Source organism: Colletotrichum tamarilloi (assembly GCF_030869305.1).
Source record: "Colletotrichum tamarilloi strain Tom-12 chromosome Unknown Scaffold_77.1, whole genome shotgun sequence".
Lineage (NCBI taxonomy): Eukaryota > Fungi > Ascomycota > Sordariomycetes > Glomerellales > Glomerellaceae > Colletotrichum > Colletotrichum tamarilloi.
Window position 1 is genome coordinate 118,068 of NW_026849460.1, and position 26,359 is coordinate 144,426.

The window sequence follows — 26,359 nt, forward strand, 5'->3', positions numbered from 1 at the left end:
TGTTGAAGACCCAGAATTAATGATCGGCCGAGATGATGTGAATGACTTGAGACTTTCGCATTCCGGCCCAGCGTAAGCCAGAGTCGACTCTGGACAGGCACGGCAACGAGCGCACTCATTCCGCAAACGGAAGCATCCCAAACCAAAACTGGTAATAGTCGTTGCCACTTCCAGCCGTCCCATCATATTCATAAACCATTCCTAATTCATTCGACAACGACAATGCAATGGCAAGTCATGAGAGCGTCACCGTAAGCCACCCAAGTATCGTTCCTTACCGGAAGCAGCGCCTTGCCCCGGGAATTTGTCAACCATTGGTAGCTACCAGATTTCCTGGCGTTTATGGGGAAGCCATCTCTCACATGTCTTTACCTTATGAATGGAATGTGCCCTCCTGTAAGCGCCCATTTTCATCTTCATCCGGGCTTCCGCCACATTACTGAGTTTCTGCCACGCTTGGCGAGAAATCCCGACGACGCCGCGACCACTCCATCCTTGCACCCTTACGGATACTTATACTCAGCACATAGCACCCAAGCGCGCGCCTTTCGCACGGAAGCCCTAGGATGTACAACCCAAACATCAGAATGATTAGTCCCGATCATTCCCTCACATTTAGCAACTTGGCGTCACAGAGCTTCGAGCTCACGCAGCACAATGTACCAACGTCCCCCGATATCCGGATGATTCAGGACATCAGTCAGGTCACTTTGACGCCTAGAGATGGAGAATCAGTCATGTCGTGGACAAAGGGGTGCTACTTTGGGAAGAGCGGGTTCGACGACGTGATGCTCTGCTGGCAAGAGCTGGAAGCCTTGACGTCTTTTTGTATCGGCATTGAGTCTCCCGAGCGCGGCTTCTTCAAGCCTATTCGGTCCCATTGGAAAGTGAAGTACAACGACGGCACGACAATCAAGGACTGGTTCTTTCCTTCAGACGACCCGTCAGACCCGTACACGTTTCCGAGCTCAATGGATGTTGACATTTCGGTTACGAGCCATTCGGTGAAGGATCAGCTAGAGCTCAAGATTACGATCAAGGATAAGACACCAAATGCTGAGCTTAAGTCATAAAAAATTGTAAGTAAAGGCACTACCTACTATGAACCAAAACCTAGCGCTTACCATCATCAATCCAGTATGTCGACGAACCACAGCATGTCAATACTTTGTAGACACTCATACGGTTTTGCGGGACACAACAGTTCAGATAGCAGTTAAGATGAAAAAGATATCCGAGATGGAAAGAGATGGAATGATTCAATACCGGCGTTGTTTTCAAAAGCATTTTGGGAGGCGATTTTGTTTAGATGTAATAGTTCCTCCTTGAGATTCAATTATTCAATCACTGTCTTGAAATATTTTCGTAACCTTCGGACCTACTGTGGGAACATTCGTTATATATCGCACGTCTTGAAGTTTTACCTTTTATTCCCAAACCTGCATGGCGTGTAAGTGCTTTCTACCCGAGTTTCGTTGGGATAGCCATAACCTGCTGATGATCTTGACGTACAACAGACTCTTCTGTGTGGATCCGTGAGACAAGGCTTGGCTAAGCTTCAACTCTCCACAACTCGTACCCAACCATCTTCTTCGCTTCACGAACTTCTGCATCAGGACTCTGGGAGCCACTCTTAGAGCTATCCACTCCGCGATCTCTTCATCACAAGATGGTCTGGTGGTGTAGTTGGTTATCACGTCAGTCTAACATTCTGAGATCTTCTCATCGAACTCTCCCGTTGTTTCACTGAAGGTCTCCGGTTCAAGTCCGGGCTAGATCATGATTGGGCGATTGGTTTAGTGGTATAATGACCGCTTAGCATGCGGTAGGTCCTGGGTTCGATTCCCAGATCGTCCATCTTTTGCTAATTATCATGCATATGTGGTTGAGAATGAGCCTCATGTTGACTTTTTAGTCTCTCAGGATGCTGCGTCACCCAATAGCTGTATGTCAGACACAGGGTTGCATCACCCCTGGCCATCTCGACAATGACAACCCGGCAATTTGGAAAGCGACGTTTTTCCGATCAAGCCAATCGTTAAGAGATCGCCTTCGCCTTCGCCCAATGATAAGTGAGAGAAAGCGGATTTCCGTTTACGGTAGAGTGGCTGCTTACACGCGCTAGGGTCTGGAGTGGAAACTCTGGGAGCTGACATCGCGCTAAGGATCAGGGTCTCGGCAGGCTCTGCTGGGCGTGCTGGGGCAGGACAGCCGTAGATAGTACGGATATTGACTCGAATGTGTAAAGAGAAGTGGCATTTGCTGTCCTTACCCAAACAATGACAAAGGCGACAGAGTAGGTCATAAATGTGTTTAATACAAATATGTATGCTGTTATTGTTCTAAGAGCTCAAGATTAACTAACTTTATTTCATCGTTACCAAGGATTTGGCCAGTTGGAGCTATTGGGGTTATGATTGTTTGTGCATGTATTGATACAGAATGACAAAAAGAGGCTCATGTTGCCCATCAGACATACAGAGTCATATTAGCAGAGTGCGAAAGATACTTGATTACTCCCACGGGATCCGAGACAGCCCTATGAAGCCCAGCTTGCCCAGGCATCCAAATTACCGCCATTGACTACGTAGAAACGGGCGCGCTAAGAGGACCATCATCCCTGTTTGGCTTCCCTGTGAGGCCCACCCGCCTCCAACTTTACAGCTCAAAGCTCCAACCAGCGTGGTTTACTCTAGCTAGCCAGCAGATGGGATGGAATCTGTCAGCATTTAGGGACCCCTTTAAAGCTCGAATGTTTCGCCCAGATTTCCGGCAACATGTGGTGAATTACATCCCGCATCTCTCTCGCTCAATCACCACGACAGCGTAATTGTCTGTCTTTGCGAACCAAGATGGCGCCCATATCGCAGCTTCTCCCACCAGTTGCCAGCTTGTCCGGTGTCGGCTTGCTTGCGCTGGGGTCAGTGGCACTGCTGTATATCATCAGCCGACTATTTCTCAGCATCCCTTACCCCAAGGGCATCCCGCTCATTGGCGAGCCTGATGGTGCCACACGATTCAGCATCCGCACGTATTTGCGGTTCTATACCGATTGCCAGGGTCTGTTCCGTGAGGCCTACGATAACGTACATCCTGTCTTGGTCCTCGCATCTCCTCCCGTTCGCTTACCTTAGGCCTAGTATACCAAGAAGGGAAAGCCGGTAATCATTCCAGGCATCGGTTTCCGCCATGAGGTCATTATGCCCACGAGCTCGATGCGATGGGTTCAGACACAGCCGGAAAGCCAGCTCGATCCCAGCACCGCTTTTGCAGAGGTTGATCAGGTTCATTGGGCTCTTGGCCACGACCGATATGTGGTGGATGCGTGGCAAGGCCACCTGGTCAAGACCGAGATGAATGCGATCCTGGAGAACATTTGCGCCGCCATGAACGAGGAGCTCGGTACTGCCTTTGACAAGTGGTTCGGGACCAATCCGGAGTGGAAAGAAATCGACCTATTTGAGTCGTTGAAAATGGTCGTTGCGCAGGCTGCGAGCCGCTTCACCATCGGCCCAGGCCTGGGCCTTTGTAGGTACCCTCCATATAGATGGCTGCACAGAGACATCAAGCTGACGGGAAGTAGGCCGTAACGAAGACTACCTCAATCTCAATTTCGATATTATCAACCAGCTCATCATGAACGCCGGCGCTTCCGGAGCCAGCCCTCGGGTTCTTCGACCTGTTGTAGGTAGGGCTGTCAACTTTACAATACATGGCAAGATCAACAGACTCAAGAAGATGTTTGAGCCGCTTTGGAAGGAGCGTCTCGAGACTTTGAAGTACGCTCGCGATGACCCAGACCACATTGAGCCTCAAGATCACCTGCAGATGATGGCCCGTTACGCCAAGGACCACCGCCAAGAAGAGTTCAATGATTTGGACATGATGACGCGCCGTCTGATCGCAGCCAACTTCGGATCCATGCATCAAACCAGTATCCAAGCCACCAATATGCTTCTCAACATTTTGGGATCAGACATGGAGTTCAACACCATCACGATCCTCAGGGACGAGGTTGATCGTGTACTGTACGCCGATGGAGACAACAACTGGACAAAAGCCAAAGTGAGCAAGATGGTCAAAGCCGACAGCGTCGCCCGAGAGACCTTGCGCCTGAATTCCTTTGGCGGACGTGCCGTCTTCCGAAAAGTCTTGGTCGACGGCTTCAAGACCCCCGACGGGTATCACCTCCCCAAGGGGACCCTCATCTCCTTCCTCGGACAACCCGCTCAGACGGATGGCGAGGTGCTTGAAGACCCGCTGAAGTATGATCCCTTCCGCTTCTCCCGTATGCGTGAGGATGCAGCCGCAAAGGACGAGAAGGCGCCCCCGGTCACCTTTGTCACCACGAGCCCCGAATATCTGCCTTTTGGGCACGGGAAGCACGCATGCCCCGGTCGATTCCTGATTGACTTTGAGTTGAAGATGATCATCGCCTACGTTCTGGGTCACTATGACGTGGAGTTCCCTCCTGAATACAATGGCAAGCGTCCTGAGAACTACTGGCTCACAGAGGCATTGTTTCCACCAAACGGCGTGAAGCTTCGAATCAGGAGGAAAACGGAAACCAAGGGACAGTGAAGCAGCCTGTTGCTCGAGACATAGAAGCCGGAGATGCGGGAATAAAATTATTTTGAGTTAAATGATGTGAAGCCGGTGGGATAGTTTGGGAAGTCTAAGAAGCACATGGGATTCATGGTCATACACAACAACCGACCGATCCGGGAGACTTCTTAATACTTGCAGCGAGTCTTAAATAGTTAATTCTTCCCGCGCCATTGCATTGGCACATAAGAACTTTGAAGTCGTCTTGTAGCAAGTCTGTGGGGCCTGAATAGGATCTGGCCAGATGTGAGGCCGAGTCTATGCCCTTTAGATCTTGCATCATACTCAACCATTCTAAGAATCCGGGAGTTCTAAATGAGACCGGGCATAGTCCAGCATAGAGGGACTCTGTGCATCCGTAGACCCGGAAACATCGTTTCGCCAATGTCAACATGCAATTCACAAGTCATTACCCCAGGCGGCTTATAGTGTAGTCTACTTCATTCAAATATCCACATGCCACAATGCTATGCTATTGTGCTACAAAACGAGGAAAGCTCCCATGATCATGCCTTCAAGCTATCGCAAGGGATGTTGGAAGGCACCCCCGTCGGGTTGACGAAGTAGTCATGGTACCAGTACACCTGGTGCTCAGGCTTTGTAGACAAATTCGGCGCCGCGTCAACGCCTTCTGTAGTCTTGAGGACAGTGTACTGCGTCTTGTAGCTAAAAGTCAAAGTCCGGTCAGAAAAATGATTTCTCACTCATACTACTTTAAATCGAGCCTCATGCTTGACTTACTAAATTTGCGAGCAGTTGCCCGCCTTGAAGTTATTCTCAATTCGTCCATGAGCCTCGTAGACAGTCGCCGTTGCATTGTTGTCTGCGATGAACGTCGTATTGGGGAAGTGCTGTCCCATGTTGTTAGCCAAACAGACAATTCAAACACATTGCATGCACGAAGGTTATGTGCATGAGGAATGGGAGGTGTTCTCATACGGTAAGTGACATGCTGCCATCGGTGGGCAAGAATCGCTGCTTGCACTTGGTGATGGCGTCTGCACCGACGCAGTGGATGCTCAGCGTCGTCTGCATGCCGTCCGCGGTGAAGAAGTCGGTGTACGCCGTCGTGGCGGTGGGATCTTCTGCGGGGGTGACGAGACTACACATCACAAACGTCAGTATCCATTCATCAAAAGAGGAGTCTTCCTTTTGGGAGATTGTTGAACAACTTACGCCTTGAGGAAGGCCTTGAACTCGGGTTGCACACCAGGCTGCGGGTCGTAGTCTGTGAAGTCAATCGCCGCGACGAAGCGCGCGGCGAGGAGGGCGGGGAGAGCAAAGGTGAGCTGCATCTTAGGATTTAGAAGTGCAAACAATTAGGGCACAAAAAAAGAGAGGCTTCTATGAACGCGCTTGAAACGAATGGGTAATGCTTGAGGCTGCTTGAGAGAGAATGAGGCTCTCGTGAGATGGGGCCGGTGGGATTTTATAGAAACATGAAATGCGTCTCGATAGCCTGTGTACACCGACGGGTTGAGGTGGGTAACTTAGTCAACGCAGGGCTGTGTCTGCTATCGGCGTTTCGTACAAAAGATACTAATGCGACAGAACGAACTGTATAATCATGATAGCATAAGCGCCCAGGCCCCTATGTACTTACTACGGCGAAAGCGAGAGGCTCTTTGAGTGGGCAATATGCTCAACACTGCACTTTTTGCGGCCGGTTCGCCCCTTATTTCGGCCCAAGTTGACCGGTCCGTCCTAAAGCTTAATAGACGACCATCTGGCGATTGAGCGGGTACAAGAAGCAGAAATCGCCAAAAGTACCAACGGTACCAGCGGAAATCGTCCCCAGATATACGCGAAAAGGCTGGGCCCGAGCTGGGGTGCACCCTGCCGGACATGGGATGAAGGTTTCCCAGGGCCTCCCGTTCCCGCAGAACGCCGCGCCGCCCGCCCCTTTTCTTTTCCTCGGAGCACCCGGCTGGACCGGTGCTGCCGACGGGGGAGAGCTGACCGCCTGAGATACCCCCATTTCAGGAGGGGCTCTGGATCGGACTTGCTATGATCGAAGGCGGGGTCTTTAAAGAGCTGAGTGAATGTTCTGAGAGTGACGACAGGCTTAAGCATCCGTTGACTCCTCGAGAATCCCACAGCTCTTGAACTTCGTGTCCTTTCAACAAGCCCAGTCTTTACCGCGAAAGCAAACAACATATTACCAAACATGAAGCCCTCAACTCTCCTCCCGCTAGCCGCAACCCTCGTCGCCGCAGTCGACATGGCGCCCTACAAACCCTCCGCCGGCGTCGACGTCGCCTTCGCCGACTTCGTCTCTGAATACTACCGCACATCAGAAGACAAAGCCGCCACCACGACCTTCACCAACTTCTGGCCCGCCGACGGCAAGATGATCCTCGCGGGACGGACGTTTGAGGGCGCGACGGCCATGCTGGGCGTCAAACAGTCGCTGCTCCCGCCGAACGGGAACAAGTCGTGGTGGCATCTGATCCGCGGGGCGACGGTGGGCGGGGAGACGGAGACGGATAAGACGTTCGTGGCGGAGATTGTGGTGCAGACTACGTATGTTGGGGGGAACTGTTCTCAGGCTTAGTAAGTTCAATTGCCCAATCCTGCATGCTCAAATTTGGGATGATGGTACTGACGATGTCTTTGTTAGCGGGAGCGCGGCGTTTACGGTTCTGAAGGACGCCCAGGGTGCGCCAAGACTAGAGCCGCATTCGGAGAGTTTGAGTGTGTATAACCTCACAGTCTCGACGACGGATTCGCCCACGGATATTCCGTGCAGCAGTTCGTAGTGAGCGGGCAACCACGATACAAGTAGCATTAGCTAGAAAGGATCAGATACACAATCAGAAGTCAAAAAGTACTGGAATATGATCATTGTGGAAAAAGCTCTGTTCAGTTCATCGTACTGGATACTGCCCCGTATCTCGAAGCAATGAACATATTCTATCGTATCATATCGTAACCAATAATGCAAGTATCGCTCTCTAATGCCGTAATGACAGGTTTTGCCCTCCGTCCCAGTGTGCCGAACCATTCCACACGTGAATTTTGGTGCCCCGAGCCCCAATAACGCCCCGTGAAACAAGACTAGATTGGTCTTTGGTGTATGTTGTAATACCCACCGCCAGTGTTATATATACGTGCGCAAAACAGAATCCGGTCGTAGAATCGTGCCAAGGAAATAGAAACAAGAACAAAAGGCCGCACTAAATGGTATCGTAGCTAGTAACATGTAACAGAGGAATGGAAGTATATGCCAAAATAAAGAGTCTGTGAAGAAGCGGATCATCAAAGACAGTGGCTGATCACTGAGCCTTCTCAACATCTCTGGTGTTTGTGTTCTCCTCCTGGGTGGAGATGACAATCTCGGGCGCAGCGACCTTGGCGTCATCAGAGCCTGAAGAAACACCAGCGTCCTCGGATACGGCGTCAGCCTCGGTAGTCTTCTTGCGACGGAAAGCGGCACCGATTGTGGTGAAGAACCTGCCGAGGGCGCGATAGACGATAACAACGGGTCTGCCGACCGTCTTTGCAATCTTCTCGAACCAGGGATCGGGGAAGAGACGGATGAGGACGGCCATTGGGAGAGAGACGGATGCGAGAACGATAGAGACGGCCCAGTGCTCGCCGCTGATACCGCCTGGTGTGATGCGGAAGGCCTTGCCACCGACAAAGATGATAGCAACCTGGGCGCCAACCATGATGCAGTTGATGATGATGAAGAAGTAGTTGCGGTGCACGCCCTCAAAAATATTGAACTTGTTGTCCAGGCGACGGTTGTTGAACTCGTTGAAGATTTGCATCCACACAAAGGTGTTGAAGATCATGGAGTCGAGCTCCAGCTGCTGGTCTTCGTTGTTGGCGTCGTAGCCAAAGATGGCGTTACCGGCGAAGTGAAGAACCAGGGTAGCGGTCAACTGGAAGATTGCCTGACCGATGATCATCTTCCACATGTTGATGGTGATGAGGGGCGCCTTCTTGCCTTGCGGCAGGCGGTCGAGGATCTTCTCGGTCGGGGGGTCCGTGGCGAGCGCAAGGGCGGCGAAGGTGTCCATGATGAGGTTGACCCACAAAAGCTGGACGGCGGTGAGGACGGATTCCATGTCGGGATCGGAGACGGCGGTGATGAAGGCGAGGAGAACAGCAGTGATGTTGACCGTGATTTGGAACTGGGCACAATTATGTTAGCTTCAATCGGTAGGAAAAGGGTTGTGTATCTGCATACCTGAAGAAACTTCTGCACGGCGTCGTTCACTGCTCTTCCCCACTTCAGGGCCGTAACAATCGAGGTGAAGTTGTCATCCATCAAGACGATAGAAGACGCCTCCTTGGCGACCTCGGTACCGGAAATACCCATGGAGAAACCGACATCAGCTGCCTTGAGCGCAGGCGCATCATTAGTACCATCGCCAGTGACGGCAACGGTTTCACCAAGAGCCTTGAGTCGGGTGACCAAGACGCGCTTGTCTTCTGGCGAGGAGCGGGCAAGAACTTGCAGGCGGGGCAGCATCTCGTTCATCTGCTCGACAGAAAGCTTCCTGAAGACGGGACCCTCCATGATGAGACCACCTTCGGTGAAGATGCCGCACTCGGTGGCAATAGCCTGGGCAGTGACAGCATTGTCACCAGTAACCATGCGAACGACAACACCAGCATGCTTAGCCTTGCGAACAGCTTCGGGAACACCAGGACGGACGGGGTCCTGGATACCAACGACACCGGCAAAGACGAGGTCGTGGAGGACATCTCCGAGATCAACGTGTCCTTCGATGGTGGCGTTAACACCGTGGGGGGGCCATTGGGGAAAGTCTTGGTAGATGAGAGCGATGGTGCGGAGAGACTGCTTGGCGTAGGCGTCAATCGTCGCCTCGAGGTTGAGGCGGTCGGACTGCTCCAGAGTCGAGATGGAGAGATCGTTGACGTTGACCTGTTGGCTGCAGTACCCGAGGAGAATCTCGGAAGCACCCTTGACTACAAGGCGGTACCCCTCGTTGTCGGATAGCTTGATGACGGCAGCCATGCACTTCTTGCTGGAGTCGAATGGCATCATTTGCGCAACTTCCTCGTTGGCACGAGTCTCGGCCAGTCCCTGCATGCCGAGGTGGTCCTTGGCGAACTGGAGAAGGGCGGTCTCGGTCTTGGAACCAATGAATGTAGCTTGGCCTTCCTCCTCACCCTCGAAAGCGGTTGAGTTGATGGCGACAGACTGAACGATGAGCTTCTTCGTAGCTGTAGGAAGTGATTGAGCAAATTCAACGGCGCCGATTGTCTTCTCGCCCTCAACCGACTTGGAGAAGCTGGCAGATCCAAAAGTGCCGGCAACAACAGTCATCTTGTTCGTGGTCAGAGTACCAGTCTTGTCGGAGCAAATCGTTGTGGCGTTGCCCATCGTCTCGCATGCCCTAAGGATACGAACCAAGTTGTTCTCCTTCAATAGACGGGTGGTAGCAAATGCCAAAGCCAAAGTTACAGCCAGAGGTAGTCCTTCTGGGACGGCAACGACGATGATAGTGATGGCGACGATCAAGATATCCATGAAAGTGGAAGCTTTCTCGGCGCCAGAGCTGTTGTTGGAGCCCAGGCCAGCCAGGAAGCGGATCAGGAGGACGACGAAAAGGAGAAGGGCAGCACTGCTACCAAGCTTAGCGATAGCCATGGCCAGGCCCTCGAGCTTCTTCTGCAAAGGCGTTGCCTCCATCTCGGTGCGTACCGACATCATAATCTTTCCAAAGCTAGAGTTGGTACCGACGGAGGTGCAGACAAACGTGCCAACACCCTCGAGAACCTTAGCGCCAGAGATGATAAAGGGGTCGAGGTCCTTGGTAGCGTTTCCAGATTGCAGGGCGTTGTAGACGGCATCACCGCCCGTCTTCTTGAGAGCGTCGGACTCGCCTGTCGCCGAGGACTCGTCGCACTTCAAATCATGGCCGCTGATGAAAATACCGTCCACAGGGACGAGATCACCGGGTTCGAGATGGATAACATCGCCAACCAAAATCTCCGCGACGTTCAACATGTACGATTTGCCGGATCGGATAACCTTGACCTCTCGGTCTTCCTTTTTGGCGTTGAGCTTGACAAAGGCTCGTTCCTTCTGCCAGTCATTCAAAGATCCAACCAAGGTGACGATAAGAATAGCAGCGATGATAGCTACTCCCTCAACCCAGTCAACCGGCTGGCCTGCCTCAGGGTCGTGCTCAGCACCAAAAGTTTCGTAAAGGCCAAGCGCAAGCGAAATAGCGGCGGCGACTGTAAGCAAAATGATAACTTTGTCGTTGTATGCACCCCACATGAGTTTCCACAAGGGTGTCGCCTTCTTGGCGGGCAGGACATTCTTGCCGTAAACTCGGGTTCGGTCAGTGAAACCATTGGCATCAGCGTGGTGTGTTGTGGCTGGTGGCTGTGCACCGGATGTGGCGAAGGAGGGCTCCTGATGGCCGGTGGCCTCCTGGAAGCTTACTCTGCCCCCAACGCCCACCTCATCTTGGGATAAACCGGCTTTGACATCTGTCTGTAATCCTTTTTCGATACCGCGCAGGCCGCCGAGCGCGAAAAAAGCGGCCAAAGATTTCGGGTTGAGAAGTTTGTTGAGGTGCCCAGGGCTAAAAGCAAAAGGATTATTGTCAACGACAAACTCGCCTTCCGTGCCGGGATCGGGGTGAAGAGCTGTATCCGGATCTTCCGTTAAAGCGGTTGAATGCATACTTGTTGCAGCGCTGATTGCCGGGGTGAGAAACGGATTTGAGTGCGTCGATATAGGTGACGGTGTTATCGCGTCGTCGTTGTCATTCCCGCGAGAATTGCGGGTGTCAACGCGCAACTGGGGTGGTGCGAGAGACGCCATTAGCACCGATGCAGAGTAGTCTTGAGTTGATGTTATGACTTTCTCATGGACGAGGTGAAAATGAAGTTGAGGAAAGAGTTCTAGGGAGAGAGAAAAGAGAAATTGGTTGCAACAATAATGATGCTAGGTAGCAGGAGTTGGTGTAACCTCCGGCGAGTTGAAGAGTATTAAGAAGGCAGAAGGGCAACACACGAGCTGTACAACAAGGCTGTGTAGGAGGCAACTTGCGTACGGAGGTGTCTTCGCGTTCCTTCCAGGTAGAGAGAGCCTCAAAGGCGTACCAAGAATTCCAAAACGCTGAGTGTGAAGACTTCCGTGAGCCTTGGCGTAACTGCGCCCTTAGCCCCGTCGAAGAAAGTTTCCGTTTCTTAAGTGTACACCGACGCCGTCAAGTCAGCCTGCGTGCCTGCTGAATGGTGACAGCAGAAGAGGGCAGTGCAGAGAGGAGGGCTTCGATTCCGGGCGAGAGGCGAGAGGCGATAGTCTACTTTCCGTCGGATGGCGTGTGGAGTTGAAGAGGATAGTGCGGGATAATCAACCTTGAGTAGCCGTCATGTTTGAGATGACCTTGAGAAGTCCTCACACAAGACGAGACTGATGATGAGGAAGAAGAGTTTTCAAGAGCGTTAGAGGTATAGGCTGATGTTGTCTGGAATCTTGGACCGGCGAGACTTGAGAGTGGCAGTGCAGAATGAGCGTTCACAACGACATGCCCTTCTTGGCAAGTCAAGAGGGTATGAAGTCAACCGAGACCCCACAGAGACAGGATGGATTGGCCAGAGAGAAGCCAAATGATACATGCATCAGAGGAGGGGAGAAATAAAAAAGCGCGCTTGCTTCTGGACTATCACAGCAGGAAGCATATGTTGGTCTTGGCGGTCAAGTAACAGAATAAAAAGTCTTGCACGACGTGATCAAGAGGGGAAGGAGCCAAAAGAGAGGAGCCAGGAGAGGAGCTCCGATGGAGAGATAGAATGATGTGCCGGGGGGAGAGGCGCTCATTTGGGTGAGATTAGCAAGACTAGCTGGTGCAAAGGTGAGCCAAAGGGTGAGAAGGAGGTAACCACCCAAGGTCTGGGCATTGAGGCTGTGCAAGAGGGAAAAGTGCAAAAGGACCCAATGAGGGAATTAAATTGGAGCATCAAGAAGCGAGCTCTATTCAGTGGAAGAACGGCTTGAGTCGGGGCCATCCTAGAACCGCTGTGCAACAACGAGATGGGAAACCAAGCCAGGGGGAAGAATGGAGACTGACAGCGTGTAAATGGGATCTTGGCAACATTGGCCATGCCAATGCTTGAACCTTGGCGTTTTGTTGATGCAAGTGCCGGGACCTTATCGCGTTTGATTCCGAGGTATTCGTTTTCAATCTGACTGGACTTCTCCAGACGAAACCGAGGTTTGCAAGTACCGCCGTGAGCGTCTGTCGATATGGACATATACGGATATTGCGCCCGAGACTTGAGTGGCGTGCCCATCCTTCGGGTCGCAACAGGTGCGGTGCAGTATCGTGCCATGCGGCCGCCCGGCGGGGGGTGGCCACCATTAGATAGACGCCGTGGGCATCCGTGCTGTTCCCGTGTCCGATCGGTGGCCGGCCGTAATCCAGATGGCGTATCGCTCTCAACCTCTTGATACTGCCAAGGGAATGAGACGCACGCAAGAGTTTGGGGAACGAACGCAATCGAGTGCCCGTCCTTTGAAGCCCGGTAGATCCGCTTCTCTCCCGCGCTGGCGAAGAGAGCCACCAAACTGCTGTGGTAAAATGGCGATGGCTTCATCGACCAGCATTACTGGAGCAGTGACCGATCAATGCAGGGCCGAATATACACGGCGGCGGCGAATGACCACTCGGTGTCAGCGGGAAACAGTTTCCCATGGAGGATGGTCGGAGAGGTTTCGGACTGGCAAAGTTTGATGACGGAATGGGTGCATGGATCGGGACATTGTCCGTTCATGGTCTCAGTCATATCCGGCTCCTGTGCCACTGCCCCGTACGCTGTACTTGGGAATCAATACCTTGGGGGCTGCCAGTAGCCACAAGGAGATGTTGAGAACGAGATCCATCAATATCATCCCGCGGTGGAGTTGTTGGCTCAAGTCTGGGCGGCCGGGTCAGCATTTCGAGGTGGAGCTTGGAGGCATTGCGGGAGAATTGAGACGTGAAGCTCGAGACGAATCAGTCGACGGGCAGCAACAATGAGCTAGCGATGATAAGCTCTTGGCTGAATCCATGCGGAATGGTGATGTAAAGAATGAACATGGGGAAGGTTTAGGAGAGGACCGGAGCAACAGTGTGGAGAAGAGGAACGGGAGGAAATTGATTGAGGAAAACAAAGTTTGTGAGATGAGAAAAAGGAGGAGTCACGGCACGGAGTGAACAAAAAATGTGTAGGCAATGTCGAAAAGACAAAAAGAGGAGCCAAGAAATGAGAAAAAATAAAATAAAAAGGGCGGTCGCGATGCACAGTCACAGTCGAATCAAGCTCGGAGTGGAGTCCCCGGGGGTCGTGGGGGACAGCGCTAGTCAGCGCCAAGAGTGGCTGTGGCAGGCACGCTCCAAGAGTTCCATTGGTTCGCTTACCCCAAGCCGAAGGTGGTGGTCCACATTGGTCCATATCAGGTAAGCAGCTGCAGGCAAGGTTGGCACGCACCTACCTTCCCGTGCAGCTGGTGGCAACTGCTCTTGCTCGCTCTTTCCTCTATGGAATTTCAAAGTTCTGGAACATCTTCGGGAATCCGCTGGGCTGGTTGACCAATGAACTCACAGCATGTTCGATACGTACCGCCAGATGTCCATGCAAGTCTCCAGACCTCCACCGTCTGATCCAACTTGTCATTCTGCAACCTGCATCGATGCACACCACATCACAGCAGAGCAACCCGGAAGCTTCAATATCCATCCTGGTATCATACACAACCTCTCAAGTCCAAGAGCGTTTGGCCCAGTCCAAAACTCTTGGCCAGCATTACACCAATGGCCCCAGCGCTCAACGAACGCCTTGACTCGAGCATTTTCCCGAACTAATATCATGTAGCGCCACCTCGAGCGCTTTCCCTTTCTGTCTAACGTATGGTGTATCTCTCAGCATCCCGATATCTGCAATGTTTCAAGCATCAACTACCGTGGTTGCGGAAGAATGTCAAGGTCACCATCCCGGTCGCTGCATACATAACGCGGGGAACGCGGGGAAGCTTGTCGTCTAGCCAGAGAATCTTGGCCATGATCCCCTGAACAAGACGGTCTAGCTTCGACTCAATTGCATCCAACTTGTCCACCTGATCTCGAAAGGGTGTATCGCTTGAAGCATCCAGGTCAGGAAACCATCTATCATCAGCATGGGGTTTTCCGCCAGTCTACAGTGCTGTTCAGTGAGATGAACTAGCGTCGCGTTGATCTGTCAAGTCCTACAACGTAACGATGCCATGTAGGCAAACATGCTGCCATGTCGTATCTCATCCATAAAGGAGACATTATCGCCTTTGCGCATGTCAATCAACGAATCTGCCTGGCTATCCAGTTTTTTGGGTATCGTGGCTGGTGTCATTACCCGTTCCATTTGCGAGTCCTCGCGTAGCTTACGTTCGATTGTCATCAAGCTTTCCTGTCACTGCGGTGCCAACAGAGACGGCGCTTCCCATCATTTCGTTTAACCTGCCAAGAAATTGGTAGTCCAAGGCTGATCCTGAGTTCATACTCGTTCTCGCCACGAGGCTGAGCACTGAGCACTGAGCAAGATGGGGTTCAACCTCCACGCCGATGGGACGAACGATCCCAGTGAAGTCCGCAATTGGCGCATTCACATGATAGCGGTCATTGCCTCAATGAGTGCTATCGCCAGTAAGTTTCACTTCGCCCCCAAGCTCACCAGAGACGGCACCTAGACTAACACAGCCCAGTGGGTTACGACACCTCTGTCATAGGTGGCACCATGGCTCTGGACTCATTCCGCCGGGATTTCGACCTTGCAGATAGCTCGCCAACTGTCCGTGATACTCTCCAAGGCAACATCGTCTCCACGTTTCAGGCAGGATGCTTCTTCGGCGCTCTGCTCATGTTCCCCTTGGCAGAGTGGCTCGGCCGCAAGAGAGCAATCATGATCTCTGCTCTCGTCTTCCTGGTTGGCGGGACTCTCATGACAGCATCCCACGGAGAGATTGGGCTCCTGATTGCCGGAAGAGCCATCGCTGGCTTGGGCATCGGTGCTACATCCCTCATTGTCCCTGTGTACATTTCGGAAATCAGTCCGCCGTCCATTCGCGGCCGCCTCGTTGGGCTTTTTGAAATTGCATCACAGGGAGGAGGGATGTGCGGCTTCTGGGTAAACTACGCGGTGGACCGCACAATCTCAGACTCGACACAAACGCAGTGGATTGTACCCCTCGGCTTGCAGTTGCTTCCGGGTGTGCTTTTGTTCTTTGGCATTTTCGTGTGTCCTGAGTCGCCGAGGTGGCTGGCAAAGAACGATAGATGGGAAGATGCCACGAGAGTCTTGGTTCATGTCCGCGAGCTGCCAGCAGACCATGACTATGTCAGCACCGAGATCAGCGATATCAAGCGCCAAGTAGAAGACGGCAGCGCGAATCGTATGTCAAAGTCTCAAATGTTCAAGCGCTTGTTTGAGAAGGGCTCTCGCAACCGTATTGGCATCGGTCTGCTTCTGATGGCCTGCCAGAATCTGACAGGGGTCAACATCATCACATACTGTGAGTAAAAGAAAACGTTCTTATGATCTAGGTTCTCTTCCACTAACATGAAAAAATAGACTCGCCTCGTATCTTTGAGACTCTTGGCATTACAGGCACGAGCACCAAGCTTTTCGCGACGGGCTTCTACGGTATAGCCAAGACCCTCGGCATGGTCATCTTCACCGTCTGGCTCGCCGAAAAGGTCGGTCGGCGCAATGGTCTCATCTGGGGTGCCTTCGTCGGATCCCTTCCAATGTGGTACATTGGTGGCTTCACGTTTCTTGCGGACCCTGCGGGCGAGGCGGCTGCTGGTAATACCGACCGCAATGCATGGGGGTACATCGCCATGGTTTGCGTGTATCTCTATGGCTTGATCTACTGCGCCACCTGGTGAGGCTCCTTTTACTAGTATCGCTAGTCTATGAGTGAGGCATAAGGTCTAATCAACCCTACAGGCAAGGCATCACGTGGCTGTACTGCAGCGAAGTGTTCAGCTTAGACATCCGCATGCTCTGCGTCGCAATCACAACAGCAGATCAATGGCTGTGGAGCTTCATTGTCTCACGGACTACGCCTTACATGATTACGTCGCTCGGCTACGGAACTTACATGTTCTTCGGCGCTCTCATGATCCTGATGGGCGTGTGGGCTTTCTTCTTCGTACCGGAAACCAAAGGTAAGTTTTGTTACCCACTCTCACTGGTCTCTACTGCCGTCAGAGTGTATTATCCTCAGCCACTTTCTCCGTCGTCGTTGTCCTTGTGGCTGACGCAGGCGCCCCGTGCTAGGTCTCACGCTGGAAGATATGGATCTACTCTTCATGAGGAGCATGCACACCACGGTCTGGACCGCTTTGCGAGAACGCAAGAGCGTCAAGGATGTCTTGGCGAATACTTCGCCCGCCGCTGTGTACGCGACTGGTTCGGAGGAGAAGGAGATTCGGTTAGAGTACGTGGATACTGTGGAAGACAAGTCAGTGGCAAGATGAGATGGCTCAAGGAGACGCAACGAGCTGGAGGCGGATGGAACGGGTAGTTTCGAGGCGGCCTCTTTTGCAAACATTTGGTAGGGAATTTGGATGTTTCCTTCATTCGTTCGACTGATTGCTCGTTCAATCAAATGGTACTTACGACTCTGTGCGAGGTACTTTCGGGTTTGCCAAGCCCCGCTGTTTACTTTTGCACTGCCCAGCGCAAAAATATGCACTGCCACCGGTAATTATGCGGTGTGACGTAGTTTTATAACTCTTGTCTTTGTAAAGAGCAATTAGATCTCACCGTTTCGTGGTAAAATTCTGGCTGGGATGTGGTGTGTGTCTCGACTCTCCAGAGGTTGGTCGGATGCGCCAAGTCTTATCTTGACGAGGCGCAGTTCACCGACTTGCAGTGCTTCGAGTGGTTGGGAGCCAAACTTGCACTGATAGCTGCCACACTAAAATTGAACAAACTGAGCTGTTTTCTGCAGGCCGATTTATGAAATGCACCGCCTTTTCTGAGAATTTTCCATCGGCGTATCGCGGAAAATATGTTGATCTGATAGACACTTGTTGTTTGATCCCAAGCCTCATACCGTGCAATGTAATTGGTCGCTCTAGACCTACTTGGCGGCCCGATAGCCAACCTTCCTAACTTTAATCAGGGTGGAATAGCCCCTGGTGAAGAGGGTGATCTTAGCATCACTTCCATAAAACGGGCCGACGCTCGCCGAAATACGGACATGTTAATTGCATTGAGATTCGTCGATCAGGCAGACTCTGCGTTGAGGGCCTGATAGGCACTCTCGCTGGCAGTGTCATAATGCTAGCCTGCCTGAATACATCGCAGCTTACATGAGCTTTTGAAACTGTACTAGGTTCGGACTTGGAGTCATCGTTTATTGCATCGCCAGTTGTAAAAAAAAGTCGGCGTTCTCGGTGACGCCTATTCCCGGTGGGATTGATCTTCCTAGAGTCCGGCCTCGGAGTCAAGGGGCCTTGTTCGATCCCCCGTCTGTCCGATCGAAACGGTCGGCTAACACAGCCTCCGCCCAGTTACGCGGGGCCGGAGATTACTGCTGACCTTACTTACGACTGCGGGAACGAGAACGAGGGTGTCACAGACTATGTCGTATCATGTCTCGTGAATGATGATGGTGGCACGGGATTTCAGAAGGAGATTGACTTCTATAGATCGAATATAACTGAGTTTGCGTCGTTGCCCTCCGATTGTAGATGCTGCAACCACAATCGCTCTAACGAGTCCTTGATCCCGTCGAGTGGAAGCATTCAAAAGGAATCAACTTATTGATTGAACCGAAAATCCGTGGTAGCCTGGGCGAAAATCGTGTCCATCCTCTTGAGATTCCTCTGACAATGAATCTACCATCGGAACTACCATTGGAACGTTGCCTTAGATGATCATGATTCTCTCCCTGGCCAAGCTGCTGAACAGCGCTTAAGCCACACCGATATCATTCCTACCCCAGACATCAAAACGACCCAGCCTCTTGTACTTGCACTTCTCCTTCTTCGACTCCTTCAGGATCGAGAATCTCGTGAAGCGAGGGTATTCCGCGTCTTCCACAAAGGCTTCAACCAACTCGCTCGGTAGATCGCATGCCGGCGAGCTGGCCGCAACACCTGTATCTTCCTCACTCACCTCAGCAATTCCCCTCTCGCCCGAAATCTTCCACGACATCTTCACCAGATTGCTCAAGCCATCAACCGTCCCATAAGCCCCCTTTCTCCAGAGCAAAATCCCTCGTCCCCAAAAGCAACACCAAGACCTCGGTAAGATCAGATCCCCATCTCTACAGCAAACTAGGCGGGTCATCGGGCGCGAACTCGATCAAGATATCATACGTCTCAGCAAGTCTCAGGAAACACATTTCCTTGACGTCGTCGCCCTCGTAGATGCCCTGCATTATGCTCAGCCGTAGGCCGCGAACAAGGTGTCCGTCGAGCGTGATGAAGCCGGACGAGACCTGGCCCGTCGGCTTGTCGGCGTTTGATGTAGACCAGATCGTCACCTCCAGGGTCGTAGTATGTCTTGTGGTCCAGCGTAAAGAGAGTCTCGTTCAACTGAAAGAAACCCTCGGTAGCTGAGTTGCTCCCATCGGCCGCTAAGTGTGAGTGTTGCGCCAGAGTACATCGCATACATGAGAGCCGCTTCGTGAGCCCAATCTTCTACGAAATTTTAAATGATACAAAGCCGACCGACTCAGAGATAGTCCAGTTCCAATGTCTTTGCTGCATGAACTATATCTCCTATCGTCTCTGGAAGTTCGCTGATTGAGATATCAAAGTTCTGATGAGCCTGGTAGCTATCTTTGGTAGTGATGAGGCCCGGTCGGCTTGGGCTCCAACAGTGGCTCAACGTAGCGTAACTACCTTCAATCCCCTTTGACTCTTTTAGATAAACGCGTGAGATATCCTGGCCTTGCAACACCAAGACACGAGACAGTAGGATATGCGGTGAGGTTCCTGCACACTTGTAATGTCTTTTGCAGCGGTTATAGAGCCATGATTTGGCGAGCTAGGTAGCATTTTACAGATTCCAACCTGCCAAATTCTTCTTTCTTCTTCTGCTGGAAAGACTTTGTTGACGGGCATCTCGTGAGACGAAGTTGTGGGGAAGAGGTTAGCACTCTAAGCCTGATAAAGACTCTTGATGAAGAAACTCTTTGCGCAAGATGTACTTCTTACAGATGAAAGGGCCCACGAGCATCTCCTTTTCCATATCCGCAGCATTTCGCCCCCTCCTGGCATATCACTTTTCCCCGCGCATTTCAAATGCTTCTTCAGTTGCAAGATCAGAAACAATAAAGATCCTCAAACAATCCCGCCACTGTTTCCTGACCCTGATTGTAACTTTCTCATCATCATCAGGGGGCCACTTGAGGCCTTCTGGAGGAGACTGAGCAAACAGTCTCCACACAAAGTACAGAACACACAGCTTCTACTCTCAGCGACTTCCTTGAGTGTACCGCCCTTTACTGAGAATTCCTCGTAAGGCCAACGGTGCATGTCGGCCGACTTGACCTCGAGTCGCTCGATATCTTCGCAGACGGAGCAAACAGTAGGCTGCGCTTGCACTAATCAATGGCCTGGGTCGTGATCAATGCCCTGACCGGGAACGACTACGCAAGTCGAATAAAGGTCTGCCTGCGTTCTTCCACAGTCTAGACACCAGTAACGGAGGCCGAGATCAACTCATAATCATCTAGATCATTGCGTAGCTTCTCGTACCTGTCGCAAGTTGCGTCGCTATGATTCGGCGGGTCGAGAATGAGGCGATTGCGAAAAGCATCGTGGAACTCGTACAAAGAGTTGGCAGCTTCAGTTTCAGAATCCTGCCGTTTTTGGATGGCTCTCTCGCGGTGAGGTAAGACATGTCGGGATTTTATCCAGTGTAGGAGTGACATGATTCAGTTGTCTCGTCTTAGGGGCACTGAGAGTTTAGATCAAGTTGTGCTCCGAGATAGCGGTTTATAACTGACTTGCCCTTCGTTTAAGATATGCGACTTGTGCGTTGATCGCAGACAGTACGCATTTCGCGCCTCAGCCTCACATGCGCTCTAGGCTCCCATACTGTAGTGCGTCACTCTGACTAGACCGCAACGTGGGCTAGGCAGAGGCTTGTGCGGAAAGCATCACCATTATGACGCTAGGTTAATTCCGGATCTTATCCCCCACACTAGGCAGATGCCACTGTCAGGGAAATGGATTTGTTCAATGTTCACCGTAATCACCCAGAATCTCGCTTAGGTACTCGATGTGATACGAGCTCCAATAGAAGTAAACACATACACAACTACCCACTTCAACCATGTCGTAATGGCTTCAACCATCCATAGCCTTACTACACGTTATATAACCTTAGTTATATAATTACTAAGGCCTATTTTACTTATACCCTTTATATTAAAGCGAGCTTTAAGCTTATTTTTTATTTTTAATAAATAACCGTTCTTTTTATATATATTAATACCCCTATAATAACTCTATAATAATTATAAACTTAGCTCTAACTTAAACCCTTATATTTTTATTAAAAAGTTATTTTTTAAAAATTATAATTTATTATATTCTTTTTTATAATATTATTTAACCCTTATTATAGTCGTTAAGCTTAATTTTAAATAAACTAATATTTTTTAAAAAAACTATTAATATTCCTAAGTAAAAGCTTAATTATTAATAAAATTAGCTAAAATAGTACTTCGTTTTATAAATTAAGGCCTAATTAAAAAATATTTAGGACTTTTTAAACTTAAATAACTATATTTTTTTATTAAATCCGTTATTTTTTATAAAATCTATTTTTTTAATCAAAAAGTATATTAAAATATAAAATACTATTTAAAATTAAATATATAAAACGGCCTCGACTAAATACTAATAAAGACTTAAGGAGTTTATTTAATAATAAGCTAAATAATTAAAAAGCGAGATTATAATTAAACCCTTAATTAAAAATAATTAAATTAAATAACTAATTACTTTAATAAAACTAAAAACTATAATAACGAATTAAGTACGTTTTATTAAAAAATACGCCTTTTTTATTTAATAAACTATATTTAAAACGATCTCTTATTCTTAAAAAAAGAAATTATATAAATTAATAAATTACTAAATCTCTCTTATAGTTACTTAAAAAATCTTAAAAAATATAAAAAAAAAACTTATTAATTTTTTAAATTACTCTTTTCGTATTATAATCCGGGTTTTTAAATAAAAGTACGTACTAAGTAACTCTAATTTGCTTATAATTATAAAAAAGGAATTTAATATAATTATAAATAGGGCGAACTTTAATATTAACTTATTAATTTAAATTAAAAACTTCTTTTTAACTTATTATTAAGTAACGTAACTTAAGTTATTTAAAGTTTAAAGTACTCTTGCTTTAAAAGCCTTTTTTTATATAACTATATATTATTTTATTTTAAACTAATCTAACTAAGAGCTCGCTAATATTATTAAACTAAAATAAAAAAAAAAGCGATTTTTCATATAAAGTATTATACTAAGATTTTTAATAACTTATTATATAAAGAGGTAATATATAATAAAAGTTATAAACAAACCCTTATAATATTTATAATATTAATAAGTTATTTAGATTTCCCTAAGTAAAACGAAGTAATTCCTAACTCGTTTATTAACTACTTTTATAAGGGGTTTTATTATTAAAAACTAATAAATTATATAAAAATAAAGCTTATTTTAATAAATAAGATAAAATAAGAATATATTTAGCTAAGTAATAATAAAACTTAGAAAATAATTTCTTATTTAAACTAAGAAAAGTATATAAACCTCTGTACTAACTTTACTTAAAAAAACTAGATTTATATAAAACCCCTTTTTAAATAAATTAATAATAACCGAGGTTATTTTAAAAAAATAACTAAAACTAATAAGCTAAATAATAAAAAGAACTCTAAGGGGACCTATTTCTTAAATATCGTAGTTATAATTATTAATATTAGTTTACTCCCTAAGCTAAGTATAAAGGATAATAAAAATAATAATCTTATTATTTTTTTTATCCCCTTTACTAACTTATACTTCTTTTTTAAAAATACGGTTATAAATAATTATAATACTATTTATTTTATTAATAACTAATCGCTTTTAAAACTAGATTCTATTTAATAAAATAATAGTTTAGAAAATATAAACTTTAAAATAGTATTTTATCTTATTATTATTAAGGGAACGAGGATTATATAAAATATTTTTATAAAATTAAAGGGGCCTAAAATAGAGTACCTTACCCTTTATAATATCGGTTTTATTAAGAACTTCTATATAAACGTCGTATTAAAAGCTCTTTTTTAAAAAACGGGTATTTAGTACTTAGGTTTTAATTATACCCTTTAGTTTAGTAATAAATTTAAGAACGTTATTATTAAGTAGCTTAAGAAGAAAATTAATTTAGTTTTTTTAAAATATAAGCCTTATTTGTCTTATTCTCTATTTAGAAATTAGTTTTTACTTATTAATATAATTTTAATACGTAATATATAGCGCTTATATTTTTTATATTAATTAAAAAATAACCGATCGAATATAGCTTAGCTTTAGTATTTTAAATTTAAATATTTTATGCTAATAGTATTTAAAAAGCTTATTTTAGCTACTTAGGAAATAAAAATTAAAAAACTAAGTTATTTAAAATACTAATATCATACGACTATTTATATAAAATAAGTTATTTTATAACGTACTTTAAAACGAAAAGTAACCCGACCTTATTATAAAATTTTATAGGACCTCTTTAACTACTTATTAACTTATAAACGAAATAAGTAATTAATACTAATTAAAAACGAATATTTAAATAGGATCTTCGTTTTTTTATAAGTTATAAAAACTTATAATATAATATTTAAGGTCCTATACCTTTTTAAATAATAAGTATATATATAAAAGGGTATAGCTATTTATAAAATTTAATAAAATATAGAACGTATAATAATCGTAATTAATAATAAAACTCGTTTTTAAATATAAATACGGGAGCTAAGAATAGACCTAAAGACTACTCCTTTATATATAAAAAAACTAAATAAAAAAAAGGAACGAGCTAGCTAAGAAATTATTAATAAAACGATTAGTATAATATTAATAACTAGTTTATTAAACGAACTTTAAATAAAAGTTATATTAGCCGTAGCCTATTTATATAATATTAGCCCTAGGTAACGTATTAACTAATTATTATTAATTTAAATTAAAAAAATCTAGTTCGCTTATTATTTTAAATAGTAATAATTAATAAATATACTAAAGCTTATTTATAATTTATATTCTTATTAAGAATAGATATATATATATAACTATAGAATATACCCTCTTAAAAAGGATTATAAAAAAAGAATTAATAAAAAACGCTTTAAAATAGAATAAAGGGGATATATCGAGTACTTTATAAGTTACGTAACGAACGCCTATAACTTATATAAGATCTAGATCCCCTCGTTTTTAAAAATTATTATTACTTAGAATATAACGTTTAATAAAATAGCTTTTTATTTAAAAAATAATATTAAAATTATAATTTATTTATTTAAATTAAAGGCTATAATAAATAAAATTTAATAGCTATTTATAATAATTAAACTTAAGCTCTAATTACTTAAAATTATAAATAAAAAAAAAGCCGTATTAATTAATAATAAAAAGTAGCTATTATTATTTATACTCGCTTTATAAAAAATAAATAAGGCTATAAATAAACCTAGTTCGCTTCTAAATAAATAAAATAAGTAACTATTTACTCCTAAACTAACCCTAAATTTTAAAAGTCCGGAGTTAAAAACGAACCTTACCTAGCTAACTAAATTAGTAAATAAGGCTATAAAAAAAGTCGATCTTCTTATTAAAAAGATTAAAAACGTAATATATATATAAATAAAAATAAAAACTTTTTAAAACTCTTATAAAAAAGATCTTTTTATTTAATTAAACCTTAATAAACCTCTTTAATAAGCGAGCCTATATTAAAAAATAAAAATAATAAATAACTTAGTTAATAACTCCGATATAATTAATATATATAATTAAAAAAAGGATGAGTATACTAAATAAAACTAGAGGTTAAAAAACTAATTCTTAAAAATATTTATTTAAAACCCGAGTTAATAAGAATAATTCGGGTAGTACTCTTTTTATATTTAAGTAAAAAGAGACTAGGACTCTTTTTTTAATACGTATATACTTAATTAATAAAAAGTAATTAATAAAATAACTTAGGGATATTAAATACTATATTACTATATTTATATTATAATTAGTAAAATAAAATACGTTTTACTAACTACGATCTAATCTAACTAAATTTATATAAATTAATTAATTACCCCTTTAAAAAAGTAAAAAGATATTTTTAAAATACTAAAACCTTTAAAAAGTTAATTTATAAAAATAATATAGTTAGAAATTTAGAAATTAAAGAAAATAAATATTTAAAAAGTAGTTAATAGGGCGTCGGTTATTTCTAAACTAATACCTTTTAAATAAGTATTTAATTATAAACTTAATAATAATAATTATTTTAATTATTATAAAGCGAGAATTTATATTAAAAAGGACTTTTAAAAACGATACCCCCTAAAAAAAACCTACGTAATAACGCTAATTATTAAAACGTTTAAAATAGTTATAACTATTGCTACTTAATTTAATTTAGAAATTTATTAATATAATATTATAAATACTTTTTTAAACATAATTAAGAAACTAAGTAACCCCCTTATTATTTACGAACTTCTAAATAGTTTTTATAAATTAAAAATATATATAAAACTTAAATAGGCCCTATATAGTACTTATAACGCTTTATTATTATAATATAAAGAGCTAGTATTAACTTTTAAAAATCTAAATCTCTTATTTATAAGCGAGGACCCGTACCTATTTTAAGATTTTATTAAAAAAGTCCTAGTTCTTTTTTATATAAATAATATCCTCGTTTTTTATTATAAAGATTATATTTACGAGGCTAATTAAGTAACTAAGGGACTTAAAAAAAAATATAAAATAAAAAACTAAGAGCTAGTTTTATAATATTTTAAAATAAAAGTCGTTCGTAATTAATTAAATAAAAAAATTTACTTAGCTTATAATTAATATTTTAAAAAAGTAATTAAAAAGTTCGATTTTATTAATTTTATTATTCTTACGACTTTATTATTAATAATTTTAATTAAAAAGAACCTAAGGATTATATTTTTAAATAAAACTAAGTTTTTTTAAAAAAAGGTCGGTTTAATATTATATATAGTAATTATAATTTAGCCCGACGTTATTTTCGTATATACTCTATTCTTTTAATTCTTAATAAACCTATTTTATTAATATTATTCTATTATAAATTAAGTTATATAATACCTTTTTTATATATAATACTTAGTAATATACTTTAGGATTTCGGGGGGTAGCTAGGTATTATTAATTATAAGTAACGCTTTATTTATAAATAATAAAAAGACCCAAAAATCCTTATAAGGTTTTATAATTTCCCTTTTTAATAACTTTATTTAGTAAAAAATAGCTCGTTAAAATATAATAACTATGTTAATTACGGAGGCCAAATTACTAAGCTTAAAATATATAGCTAAAAAAATACTTACTCTTAAATACTTTTTTAAAAATATTTCGCTTAAGCTTAGTAATATATAAAAAATATATTATAATAATTATTAAATAATTAAACTTATAATAAAAAAAAGGGAACGTATTTTAACTCGCTTATATTACGTTAA

General features: G+C 44.8%; 8 protein-coding genes across 8 annotated transcripts; 4 read left to right on the plus strand and 4 right to left on the minus strand.

Moving 5' to 3' along the window:
• Positions 1-587: 587 nt before the first annotated feature.
• Positions 588-1,073, plus strand: CTAM01_12491 (uncharacterized protein; the record flags this gene model as incomplete). Its single annotated transcript, XM_060528497.1, has 1 exon — positions 588-1,073. One exon carries the CDS (start codon positions 588-590, stop codon positions 1,071-1,073), a length of 486 nt encoding a protein of 161 aa, XP_060376886.1.
• A 1,779-nt stretch (positions 1,074-2,852) lies between these two features.
• CTAM01_12492 (cytochrome P450) lies at positions 2,853-4,581 on the plus strand (the record flags this gene model as incomplete). Its single annotated transcript, XM_060528498.1, has 3 exons — positions 2,853-3,086; positions 3,141-3,528; positions 3,584-4,581. The coding sequence occupies 3 exons, from the start codon at positions 2,853-2,855 to the stop codon at positions 4,579-4,581; spliced, it is 1,620 nt and encodes a 539-aa protein (XP_060376887.1).
• A 530-nt stretch (positions 4,582-5,111) lies between these two features.
• Positions 5,112-5,900, minus strand: CTAM01_12493 (uncharacterized protein; the record flags this gene model as incomplete). Its single annotated transcript, XM_060528499.1, has 4 exons — positions 5,112-5,271; positions 5,347-5,456; positions 5,545-5,707; positions 5,782-5,900. The coding sequence occupies 4 exons, from the start codon at positions 5,898-5,900 to the stop codon at positions 5,112-5,114; spliced, it is 552 nt and encodes a 183-aa protein (XP_060376888.1).
• Positions 5,901-6,772: 872 nt separating this feature from the next.
• On the plus strand, positions 6,773-7,364 carry CTAM01_12494 (uncharacterized protein; the record flags this gene model as incomplete). Its single annotated transcript, XM_060528500.1, has 2 exons — positions 6,773-7,128; positions 7,226-7,364. 2 exons carry the CDS (start codon positions 6,773-6,775, stop codon positions 7,362-7,364), a joined length of 495 nt encoding a protein of 164 aa, XP_060376889.1.
• A 516-nt stretch (positions 7,365-7,880) lies between these two features.
• On the minus strand, positions 7,881-11,419 carry CTAM01_12495 (calcium-translocating P-type ATPase; the record flags this gene model as incomplete). The annotated part of the gene is made up of 2 exons (XM_060528501.1): positions 7,881-8,744; positions 8,801-11,419. 2 exons carry the CDS (start codon positions 11,417-11,419, stop codon positions 7,881-7,883), a joined length of 3,483 nt encoding a protein of 1,160 aa, XP_060376890.1.
• Positions 11,420-15,154: 3,735 nt separating this feature from the next.
• CTAM01_12496 (quinate permease) lies at positions 15,155-17,093 on the plus strand (the record flags this gene model as incomplete). The annotated part of the gene is made up of 5 exons (XM_060528502.1): positions 15,155-15,257; positions 15,317-16,123; positions 16,183-16,495; positions 16,561-16,781; positions 16,894-17,093. 5 exons carry the CDS (start codon positions 15,155-15,157, stop codon positions 17,091-17,093), a joined length of 1,644 nt encoding a protein of 547 aa, XP_060376891.1.
• Positions 17,094-18,537: 1,444 nt separating this feature from the next.
• CTAM01_12497 (uncharacterized protein) lies at positions 18,538-19,242 on the minus strand (the record flags this gene model as incomplete). The annotated part of the gene is made up of 3 exons (XM_060528503.1): positions 18,538-18,826; positions 18,897-19,130; positions 19,232-19,242. The coding sequence occupies 3 exons, from the start codon at positions 19,240-19,242 to the stop codon at positions 18,538-18,540; spliced, it is 534 nt and encodes a 177-aa protein (XP_060376892.1).
• Positions 19,243-19,913: 671 nt separating this feature from the next.
• Positions 19,914-20,391, minus strand: CTAM01_12498 (uncharacterized protein; the record flags this gene model as incomplete). Its single annotated transcript, XM_060528504.1, has 2 exons — positions 19,914-20,176; positions 20,331-20,391. The coding sequence occupies 2 exons, from the start codon at positions 20,389-20,391 to the stop codon at positions 19,914-19,916; spliced, it is 324 nt and encodes a 107-aa protein (XP_060376893.1).
• Positions 20,392-26,359: the final 5,968 nt, after the last annotated feature.